The 12,152-nt window shown below is 41.9% G+C and overlaps 1 protein-coding gene across 1 annotated transcript; it reads left to right on the plus strand.

Annotated features, from left to right (window-relative positions):
- The first annotated feature begins 76 nt into the window (after positions 1 to 76).
- eif4a2 (eukaryotic translation initiation factor 4A2) lies at positions 77 to 5,343 on the plus strand. The gene is made up of 11 exons (XM_083928834.1): positions 77 to 144; positions 1,438 to 1,495; positions 1,602 to 1,734; positions 1,995 to 2,134; positions 2,541 to 2,709; positions 2,804 to 2,913; positions 3,248 to 3,391; positions 3,769 to 3,906; positions 4,015 to 4,104; positions 4,366 to 4,445; positions 4,528 to 5,343. Exons 1-11 carry the CDS (start codon positions 116 to 118, stop codon positions 4,670 to 4,672), a joined length of 1,236 nt encoding a protein of 411 aa, XP_083784960.1. The 5' UTR covers positions 77 to 115; the 3' UTR covers positions 4,673 to 5,343.
- The last annotated feature ends 6,809 nt before the right edge of the window (positions 5,344 to 12,152 follow it).

Here is a 12,152-nt window from a genome sequence, read left to right on the forward strand (position 1 = left end):
ACGAAAAGTGAGCATTTTAAGTTCAACAGTGGAAAAAGTAGTCCGGGCTGTATAAAAACGGTTGGCGTCGTCATCAGCGATCTTTCCAGTCGCATGCTGAAGTTGGGAACGGATCATGTCTAGTGATTGTGCTGATTACAACAGGTATAAATCTTACATTTTCTCCTTTTTATGAAACATAATATTCAATGTTTATGTTTTTAAACGTACCACGGTGGTGTGAACCTCTGTATGATGCGAAATTATCCATTATCCGACAGTTAACGCAAACTAGTCAGGGCCCAACCGCTGTGAGGGCAATTCAGGATGCTAACAGTTAGCTTTGTGACGTCGGCTGCCCAGCGAAACGCCACACCGCATTAAAAAAGGCCGTTAATAGTAGTCTGAATTAACGGTGCGTGAATGCGAAACGGGTTAAAACCGGGTTGTATGTTAGAAACATCGTATTACTTTCGTGGTTGTTAGCCAGAGGAACCATCGGGCCTAGCTGGTGGTTCTCAGGCAGAAGAAGCCACTGTCGGGCACCACAGGCCCAAATATGTCCGACATACTGTAGGCACGTTAACGCTTATGATAAAGTTTACATTAATTACAGCGGGCTAGTGGGTTGGCCCAGACACATTTTCCACGTTATATAAGCCTCATTTTTTATTTTTTTTGGAGGGGCATGGAAGTCAAACCCTATTAGTGGAATTTGACACGTGCGTCAAAGCACGAAGCCCCGGACTCTGTAACGAGACACTCCGGGCGTGACCCGGTGAGTGCCACATCTGACGTAGTTTTGTTTTAATCGCTTAAAGTTCATGTGAAATGGGCGGGTTTTTATTTATTTTTTAATTATAGGAGCGTCTTGACATTCCGACACGTGGTGTGAGCAGCTCGTGGATAGTTGGGCCTGTTTGTAGTCTATCCTCAATACAACTTTTAGGGTTCATGCAGGTACTGGGAATCCTTGTAAACACTTAAATTTAGTATGGTGTTTTGAAAAGTGCTTGGAATTTGAATAAAGTGATTGAAACTACTTAAAATGCATGTACTTTGGGGTGACCTGTACAATATAACAGAACATAAGATCTCCATAGTTAAGACTGAACTCAGCATTTTCTGACACTTTTGCATAAATAAACAACTTTAATGGTCACTGATGATCAAAATATACTATTACTATCCGTTAGTATCCTTTCATGTGTCGTCAATCTGTAGAAAGCTATTGCAAGACATCATGTCTGTTTACAGGACAATACCATGTCACTCTAATGTGATGAACAAGTGCAATTAGTAAATTGTACTGTGTACACACAGTATGCCACAGCTGTAAGGTGCTGGAAAAGCATGAAAATGCACCTGAATTGCTTGGAAATGTTGCTTTGTAAAGTGTGTAGGAGCCCTTGTTTTTATTTTGAGATGGTTGATTCTGATTTTACGTTTCTTACACAGCTCAAAAGATAGAGACCATGGGGGGCCAGATGGAATGGAGCCTGATGGTGTCATCGAGGTAAGTACACGATGACCAAGTTGTCAGTCTTATTTGCACATCTGGAAACATATTCAGCATGGAACTAACTTACTTACACTCTCATACTATTCCTTTTTTATTTCAGAGCAACTGGAACGAGATTACAGACAACTTTGATGATATGAACCTGAAGGAGACTCTTCTCAGGGGGATATATGCATATGGTTTTGAAAAGCCATCGGCTATTCAACAAAGGGCAATCATACCTTGCATCAAAGGTACAGAAGGCATATTAAATAAGTGGATTGTTTTATGTTTGAGTGAAATGATGCTTTACCATCTTTCGGGACTTACCCATTAATGGGGATAACTTTTTTCTTTCACTGATCACTCAATACTCAATGTCTGAACTGCAGGGAGGCAATCAAACTTGACAGATTGTCAGATTTCTTGTATAGACACTTGGTATGCACATAGTCACAATCTTAAATGAGTTCGGGGAGGGATCTTTTTTTACATTAAATATTTGTCCCCATAGGCTATGATGTCATTGCCCAGGCCCAGTCGGGCACTGGTAAGACGGCCACGTTTGCCATCTCTATCTTGCAGCAACTGGACATTGAGCTGAAGGAGACTCAGGCTCTGGTGTTGGCTCCTACCAGAGAGCTTGCTCAGCAGGTATGCTGTTTCTGAGGTCACAGTGACCTCAACAGTGTCAGACCTAGACAGCATATTGAGGACACTGATTCAATTTCTAAGGTACCCTCTTTTTTTTAAAACTTCTCAAAAATTCAAAATTGTGAAACACTATCAGCTTCAGATTGGTGTAGTCTTTGTCCATGGCTGCATCGGTCTAAAATCTGGCTTCGTTGATGTGATGTGGTTTAAATATTCATGTGTTGCTGTGGAAAACTGGGTGATATGATGGCATACCATCTTTCGGGACTGACATTATACTGGAGATTTCTTTTATTTTACTGATCACAACAGTTATTCCACAGACTGTTGAAATGTCTCATGCGACCTGTACCGCACATGATCCTGAAGCAGTGTTTTTGTTTGTTTTTGGCTTGCCCCTCATTAGATCCAGAAGGTCATCCTGGCTCTGGGAGACTACATGGGTGCAGCTTGCCATGCCTGCATCGGAGGAACCAATCTCCGTTGCGAAATACAGAAACTCCAGGCTGAGGCCCCTCACATAGTGGTGGGTACACCAGGACGTGTGTATGACATGCTTAGCAGGGGACATCTGTGTAAGTATGGCATGGCCTGACCAGTAAAGGAGCATTCTCCAATGGTTAATTTCACAAATAAAAGCTTGACTGTTATCATCGCCTTTCTGTGCAGCTGCAAAATGTATCAAGATGTTTGTTCTGGATGAAGCTGATGAGATGTTGAGCCGAGGCTTCAAAGATCAGATCTACGAGATCTTCCAGAAGCAGAGCACGAACATTCAAGTAAGACTCTTATTTTATGTATATTATCACAACACTGCCAGTTAAATGTTGAATATGGAACCCTTCTGCATTAACAGAATTCTGCTATAATTGTGTGATCCAGATTTTATCTGTTTTATGCAATAATGCTAGCAGAGTATTGCGCGGAAGGAGATTATTACCCACTGTACTGAAAATGAGATGTGGTCGAACCTCTTTCTTAATGTTCATTGGCCTCTGTCTCAAGGTGCAGTGCCACAGTCTGCATTTTAAATGTTTTTTGTGACACTTCTCTAAATTTTGACCTGAGTTAGTCTCTTCAATGTTATGGTAACATGTTATGTGTCTCCCAAAGGTGGTCCTGCTCTCTGCCACCATGCCAGCAGAGGTGCTGGAGGTGACAAAGAAGTTTATGCGAGAACCCATTCGCATCTTGGTGAAGAAAGAAGAGCTTACCCTTGAGGGTATCAAGCAATTCTACATTAATGTGGAGCGAGAGGTGGGTTTATTTATCCATAACGCTATGCAATACTAGTCAGTAACATTTCAGTAAGCTGCTTTGGTTAGGAATTTAAAATGTCCCTTCTCTTAAAGCACCCTGCTAAAACTGCAGAAGCAAAGCCTCACAGGTTTCGCTCATGTGGCCGTGTAAGCATGGGTACACCAGGGAAGGATATTAAAGTCACAGTATTGGAAATGAGGCACAGGGGGACCTCTTTCTTAATGTCCAGTGTCCTTTGTCTCAAGATCCTGTGTTACATTAGCTGAGTTTAATGGATGTTTAAGCAGGCTTGCATTATGGTTTGTCAGTGTAACTTTCGCCAGTTGCCAATGCATTACTTGGCCTAATTTCTTGTTTTTCATGGATGTCCCCAGGAGTGGAAGCTGGACACCCTGTGTGATCTGTATGAAACACTGACGATCACCCAGGCTGTCATTTTTCTCAACACCAGGAGAAAAGTCGACTGGTTGACTGAGAAGATGCACGCTAGAGACTTCACTGTCTCTGCTTTGGTAGGATCTATTCTCTGCCTGCTTGGCTTCACAGATCTAGTGTTGGATGCACTGTTATCAGTATTGATGCTGCACTTTTTCCTAACTAAAATAATTCTCCCTTCACAGCATGGTGATATGGACCAGAAGGAGCGTGATGTGATTATGAGGGAGTTCAGGTCTGGCTCAAGCAGAGTGCTGATCACTACTGATCTTCTGGTTAGTATGAGGTGTAAAGTGATGTCAGATAATCAGTTGTCACGTTTAAATCCCAAATGTTTTTAATCCTGCAACAGTCCTAAAATGGCCAAGCAGTCAAAACTTTTGGAAGATCAGGGCTCGTTCTCCACAATGGGTTTTTCTACTGTAGAAATCTGTTACTTAATATACGAGCGACATCAACATGTGCACCATGTTTCGGCCATCTGTCTCAAAGACTGGACTATCATTTGAAATGGCTGCTCTTTCTCTCTCTCCCAGGCTCGCGGGATTGATGTCCAGCAGGTTTCCCTTGTCATTAACTATGACCTTCCTACCAATCGAGAGAATTACATTCATAGGTAAGTTGCATCACATACTGCACAAGTACGCGTGCGGTCTCCTGTGCGAGTCTTAACGTGGCCACACCTTTACTCTCTCCAGAATTGGTCGTGGTGGCCGGTTTGGCAGAAAAGGAGTTGCTATCAACTTCGTCACTGAGGAAGACAAGAGGATTCTTCGGGATATCGAGACGTTTTACAATACTACCGTGGAGGAGATGCCCATGAATGTGGCTGACCTGATTTGAGTCCTGGGGTTGTTGTTTTTTTGTTTTTTAAACGCAGTGATAGCGATCGTCCACTTGCATTGTGCTTATATTATTCGAGGGAGGAAAAAAAAAACTTCTCAATGCTAAACCTTGGATCAGAATTTTTGGTATGTTAAAAGCGAGGCGACTTCTATTGTGGTCCGTCTCGGACAGTTGTAGATTCTAACCTTGACAGGTGACTGGTTGGAGCTACAAAGCTATGGGATCTGTAAAGTTCAAGGTTCTTATCAGGTATTTCTTTCCATGTTCAATTAAGATGTGTGTATTCGGTGTTCTCCACCATTTAATAACTTACTTGTGGACTAAAAGGTATAAGTGCTGTATAAAGTCTGCAAATTATGTTATGCTAACATATGTGCGATGTTTTGTGGGACTGCTTAATAGAGGCACTTTATGGTTTATTGTAGATTTACTTGCTTTTTTATTCTTTTGTGAATGTGTTTATGAAAATGTACTATTTTATCCCACTTTCTCTATCACTATACTTCACTAATTCGTTATATTTTTTTGCTGACATGTAGTTTTACTTTTACCAGAATATATTGCTAGCCCCATTCTCTCCCCTGCCACTCTCCTCCCCCTGACTATTTTTTTCCAATTTCCTCTTCCCAGAATTGTATGAATGTCTTAATAAACTGATATTGCTGTTAAGTAAATTTGCTTGTTTTTGAGCACTTGTTTTGTTGTATTTTGTTGGACATGAGTGAATCTGCTGGGTTAAAGGTGGATAGTGCACTCTGTTTGGCATGGAAAAGCCAACGCCATGAAGGTGCAAGCAGTTGTTCCTTCAACATGGCCGTGTTGAAGCATGTAGCGACTGATGCAGCAGGGAGACCCATTGGGCAGAGCTGTCGCACAGCACCACCTACTGGTTAAAAGCGGGGTATGGGCACAACCCATGTCAGATTCAAAATTATTTGGGAATGGCAGCAGTCAAAGGGGGAAAAAAAGAAATATATATATATATACTCCTAAAGAACTGTTAAAGGGATTTTTAAAGGATCTGCAACCTTTCTGATAGTATGCTTTTTTTTTTTTAATGTTAGGCTTTATGTCATGTCATAGATTGTTATCTAGTGAGCCCCTCAAGCAGGTTTTTTTTTTTTTTATAAAGGCAAAGTAGTGATAGTTTTGGATGAAAGAAACAGTCAAACCTCCATAAATATCAGGCCACTCACCTGCCAGTCCAATTGCTGCGAAAGACATAATTTGGTGTGCAGACGTGAGGGCACTTGAACATATGCCAAAACGCACACATCGGTGTAATTGGTTGAGCTGCTGTGGGGCAGTCGTGCATACGGTCCTTGTAGATTTGTAAACCTTCCCTAATTGGATGTTTACTTGACTTGGACTTCACTTTATTGATCCCTGTGGGGTGATGCTCTGCATTTCAAAACAACTTCTGCAAACAACTATTTTAAGTTGGTCATGTCCATGGTATCATCAAACACATTCTGACATCTTTAAGAGCATTTCCTTTCCTTCCTGGGTGAAAAACATACCATTTTGAGTTAGTCTCCTTTCTTGATGCTAAATGGGTTTTTTTTAATGATTCGATTCCTAACAAATTAAAGAAATGATGTGTCTAGAGAAGTATGGTGGTCTGCATAAGGCCACCCATAACTGTTCAGTTCTGATTTTAGATAAGAGACTTCTGCTGCTCCCTCTGGAACCACAAAAGCCTTTTCCCCCCCCATACTCTACGTAGCAAGACCTTTAAACACTGTTGGTAAAGAAAAGAAAAGACTACTCCCCTTTTGTATTGATTTAATTCTCTTGCCTTAAAGAAGCAGAAGAGAGTTCATGCCACACTTGACTTTCAGTGTCGTGACAAAAAGAGGGCATTCAATTTTCCTGTATTTCATCTCAGCAAAAGTGTTTTTCCAGAGATAATCCAGAAAGATAATGTCAACCCAATTCTCAGTACTTGACCCTGCAGGGAATTATCAATATCCAAACATACTCAGTCAGACGGCATCTGCCTTGAGCTTATCCCTCTACTGTACGCCTACTGTACGCATTATGGTTATTCCTCAAAATATATGTTTCATCCTATTCTGGGGAAGATTGAGGCTCTCTGAACAATCAGATTTTCAGCGTCAGAACATTAATTCAGTGAAATACATCCGATATTCATTTGTTTTTATAAAGTATTGGTTCAGAACATTTGTATTGTGCAGAAAGTACAGTTTTACTCATTGTATTGTCACAGATTGTGGAGAAAGCCGAAATTAGGGCATGATGTCGTGGTGGGGTTTGGTCTTTATTTCTTCCAGTGAGTTCATCTTCAGATGATTCGTCTGCTCCTTAAAAAAGAAAATATATAGGATTACAATGCACAAAATATAGTTTGTAGGGTGCATGTTTTGTTTTTTTGTCCGGATCCTTTACTTCCACCCTTCACTTGGTTACAATCTGCTGTTCAAATATATGCTTATATTGTATGATGTAGATGTAGATTATACGATAGATTATATTACATTATTCCAGGAGTGCCTCTCAAACCTGATTTAGGGAGGAAGACTTCCTCGCTGTCACGTCCCTCAAACTCACTGTCCTGTGATCTCCCTGTGAGATCCAATGACCTCAAGTAATTATTTCCTGGAAAAATAAAGGTTAAGAAAACCAAAAAGAAAACATCATACATATACTCTGATAGTGAGGAAAGTGAGTTTGAGGGACCTGATAGTGAGGAAGACTCCGCTCCTGAATCAGGTTAAAGAGGCACTCCTGGAATAATGTAATATAATCTATCGTATAATCTACATCATACAGAATAAGAATGGATTTGAACAGTTAGATTTGTGTAATTAGGCCCACGGTGTCCCTGCATCCTTTGCATGTACATTTCAGTGGACGTGTTCATAAATAAAAGCTTTATGTTCTTCACTGAGCACAATACTGTGATATAGTACCATGCTGTAGCCTTACTGCCCACCATAGTTTGCATGAGACTTCATTTTCCAGCACAGGAATCAAAAGAACGTGAGGTCGTTCTTGTTTATTCATTTGTTAATGTCCTGAGGAATCTCTATCATCTGTAGTTGTATCAATACACACGGCAGATATAATGAAAGCAAATGCCAATTCAACCAACGCTTACAAATCTGAGTATGGATATCTCTTGTGACCCTGTTGTTGTGTGACATTTATTTAGACACATAGGGATTAAATGTTCTTGTCTTGACTAATGTCTCAAAGGTTGTACAACCAGTAAACGTCTGTTGGAGGATGAACAAACTCAAGCCACATATTTGCCAAGTTGCTCTTGCCTCATGAGCATTCTGCTGTAATGGCATGACACTTCACAACGATGGGCTTGTGAAGTAGGATGTGGTGAAATGCTGAGGTGCTCCTGTTTTAGTACATAGTTAACTTTATACAGCCAATATTATCCTAAATAGTATTTCTGTTTCTGCATGATGGTGTAGTGGTAACCACTGTTGCCTCAAAGCATGAGGGTTTGAATCCCGGCTGGGGCCCTTCTGTGTGTGTTTGCATGTTTTCCCCTTGTCTGCGTGGGTTCTCTCCAGGTTCTCCGGCTTCCTCCCAAAGTCCAAAGACATGCACGTATTAAGTTAATCTGTGACTCTGAATTGCCCGTAGGTGTTAATTTGAGAGTATATGGTTGTCCGTCTGTGTGTCAGCCGTGTGATAGACTGGTGTCTTTTTCCAGGTTGTACCACGCCTCACGCCCAATATCAGCTCCCGGCCCGCGACCCCATCAGGAATAAGCAATTGCAGAAGATGGATTGCCGATGATGATGTCCTGTAAATTAAATTAGATAGAAAATTACATTGGATAGAAAGGTCACTGAGCCATTGAGCTATTGAGCCTTTGACTAGTACAAAAAACTAAATACCTACTGTCGGTAGATGAAGGCAGGGCTGTAACCAATGCAGCATGAAAACACGGCAGAACCAGCAAGCCAGTAGGCCAGTCACAGAAAACGGCCCGGTTAAAGTTGTCTTTCAAATGGCGATAGCAGTGTGTGTTCCTACACGGGTACAGAAGCTTATTGTTGAAGCATAAGTTGTTAAATGTGACCTCTGTGACTTGCCAAAAGTCAGTTAACGTGGAAGTTTATACCGAAGTTTGCATGCACCAAAAAAATGCCCGCTGCGCCAACCGTTGTGCTATGTTGATTTGAATGGAAACATCCTCTCTGGCGTCCTGTCCAGGGTGTACTCTGCCCCACACCCAATGTCAGCTGGGATCGGCTTCAGCCCGCGGGACCCCGTCAGGGATAAGCGGTTGCAGAAGATGGAATGCAGATGATGACGTCCTGTAAATTAAATTAGATAGATTATATTGGATAGAAAGGTCATTGATCCATTTACTGTGGTTATTTCCCTAGTACACAACGAAATACCGACTGTTGTTAGTTTTCATGGTGACAACACCTGTCAGTGGAGCCGTTAAGTGCATCGCAGCTCGCTTGGAGGAGAGCAAACCGACGCAGCTAGGGAGATGTTCTCCAGCGGGGCAGGGAATGAGAAGAAAGGACCTTTGGACCCAGCCCCCTGTAACCAATGCAGCATGAAAACACGGCGGAACCAGCAAGCCAGTAGCCAACCGGCAGGCCGCTGGCTAGTTAGCTAGCTAACATGCCCCCACACTGAGCCGAACAAAGTTGTCATTCATATGGCGATAGCAATGTGTGTTCCTACACGATGACAGAAGCATAAGTTGTATGTAATATGTCTCTCATTTAGTGGCTGGCAGCTACACATAAAAATGACCATTCTGCTATATTGATTCGAATGGAAATTTCTACCTAATTTAAATTACAATGCCTCTACCTCCTTCTTTTCTGTATGGGTCTACATAGACCGACAGATAGATAGATAGGACTGTAAAGGCTTCCACGGCTCACAAGTTAGTAGGGCCCCTTAGAAATGTGCTTAGGGCCCCAGGGAGACCAGGAGCAGCTCTGTTTCTAGCTTTATATAGAATAGTTGTGACATCACAAACATACAGAAGTCCAGACGGCTCGTTTCTGAAGGCACAGTTTCTGAATGCCTGCCTTATAATCAAAAACACATGGAAATCTCACTTTTTACAATACAGGAAAAACAAGGTTTTTTTGGTGCTGTCAGACAGAGCCAGGCTAGGTACACAGACATGAGAGCGTTTTCAATCTTCTCCTCTAAATCTTGCTTTATTGGCAAGAAAGCAAGTAAGCAGATAATAATTTCAAGCTATCCCTTTTTAAGTCACTGGCTCTGACCCATTTTCATGAACTTTTGAGCTTTTGCCAGATAAATTGAGTAAGTATCATATTCCAAGATAGGCTGTCTCTCTAAAGTCTTTTCTTATTTTATTAATAAGCTCGTTTTAGCGTGCCCATGGGCCTGTGGATGCATTGACCAGCACAGTTTGCAATTATATTTAGCCTAGCATGTCAACTTTGTCAACGCAATTAGTTTTGCAAAGCCACCACTTGGGAAGTGATTAAAGATGAGCTTCCTTTTTCTGTCGACTAAAGTCAGCGGCTGACTCCTCATGGGCCGGTTCTCAGTAATGATCACTTCTAGTACATCTAAATATAAAAAAAATGCTTTCCGAGGGAAATTAGACTAAATTGCATATGACATTATCAGATTTACTCATTTAAATGAATAGAACTACACATTTATCATCTTAATACGAATCCAGGCAGTTAGAGCAGTTTAGTATAAACAGATGTTGGCAGCTGGTTGTGTTTTTAGTCTAAATCCTTTGTGTGAATTATTCATCTTTATGTGTTGCCTTGGAAACAGAGCAGCTGTTTGGAGAACAGTTAATCCAGGCAACATCACATTTCAGGACGAGGTGCCATAAATAAACATTCACAGTGAAGAGAATGTGACGTTTTCATGACCTTAAGTTGGAAGACACCGAGACTTAATGATATTAAAAGCAAAAAGGGAATTTACTGAAATGAAGAAACATTGCTGTTGCAGCAGCAGACATTGGATATCCAACACTGTAAGGAAAGAAAACGCAGATAAGCAGCTTGGTGATGTGTGAAACAGTAATGTAGGTTTGGTATTTTCCTCCGACTTGATTGAATTAGTCACACAACTGAAAAATAACCACCGGTTTTGTTTTACTGTGAAGGTTTATGAAATTTCTCTGGTGTCTGCTGAGCGCTGACAGGGTGCCAGTCTCAGTTATTACTGTTAGCAGTGTGCCAGATGCCTTCGTGGATCAGTCACCCTGTGGACACTGACGACTTTCTAGCCAATGTCAGAGGTATTTTTGGCTCTACGTAGGCTTTCACATCACACGTCAGATGGACAGAGTATCCCAGCACACACACACTCAGGCAAAGTCCATTCCTTCACTTATAAAGACGCGTTTGAGTAAATTGTCGAATACTTTCATGTGAGATGTTTGCACTTGCACTCTAATGAGACTTGTGTAGCACCTCCACCCGCTCTGCTGCTCGGCAAACTGTTGCCATGGAGAGGAAGGGCAAACAGAGAGAGAGATGTGAGGGCGAGGGTGCAGTGCCGATGGACAGGCGGGCAGTTTGGTGCGACGCAGTAGGTGAACTGGCACCGGAACCCCTCCAGCTACCAGTCCACACTCCGTACTCAGTCTGTATGCATGCACTTCGTGTACATTGTGTGTCATTGTGGTTCAATGCTTCTTGTTTGATCTAAATGTGGTCATAGTGTAAAAACGTCAGCCATGACTTGAGTTTTTTGCACTGGCGTGACAAATGCAATACAACATGTTAATTAGAGAGCTTTAGAGGGGCTTGTAGGTGGATACAGTTAGTCTACCTTTGGGCCGAGGTGAGCTAGCTGTTTCGCCCTGTTTCCAGTCTAAGCTAAGCTAACCAGCTGGCTGAACAGTAGTATTAAGCCCCCACCACAGCGACTTCCCTGTTAATCCAATCAGGAAGTGCCAAAGATGTCAGTTCGCCGAGTGTCCACTAGGGGAAGGTTTCATAATAGAGCAATTTCTCATTGACCCCCATGTTTAACAAGCCGTTTTCACAGCATAATTTTACCTATTTAGGGCCTGGTACAAAAAAAAATTCTAGTCCGTATGTTTAGGCCATGTCTCCATTGGAGATTGGAGGTTAAACTTTATGAATAATTAAGGGCGCGGCCTCTTGAGTGAAAGCTAGCCGCTGGCCCTTACTTCTACTCGGAGGCATACGTCAGCCAGATGGACGTATCTCCCTCCCCCCAACGTCACATACATGCCCTTTTTTGGTAAGAGGAAATGAGACGAAGTCAAAATCTGATAAGATGGCGACTCCCGTAGGCGAGGATGATTGGATCAAGTTGAGAGAACAGACCTCGACGGAGCTGTTCTTCCTTAGGGCGTTACAAGTTTCTTTACAATAATGCAATAATGAATGTACATCATACACATTACAAATAGGACATCATAAGACAAAGAATAAAGACACACAAACAAAGAAGACAAAGACAGACACAGAGACAGGACAGCTCCACC

This window comes from Echiichthys vipera (assembly GCF_963691815.1).
Source record: "Echiichthys vipera genome assembly, chromosome: 15".
NCBI lineage: Eukaryota > Metazoa > Chordata > Actinopteri > Perciformes > Trachinidae > Echiichthys > Echiichthys vipera.

Bases quoted from the DNA above. Each gene is read 5' to 3' on its own strand.
- eif4a2 (XM_083928834.1), top strand. From the start codon at position 116: ATGTCTAGTGATTGTGCTGATTACAACAG. The intron at 2,710-2,803 runs GTAAGTATGGCA...CTTTCTGTGCAG, and splicing joins GCTTAGCAGGGGACATCTGT to CTGCAAAATGTATCAAGATG. The intron at 3,907-4,014 runs GTAGGATCTATT...CTCCCTTCACAG, and splicing joins ACTTCACTGTCTCTGCTTTG to CATGGTGATATGGACCAGAA.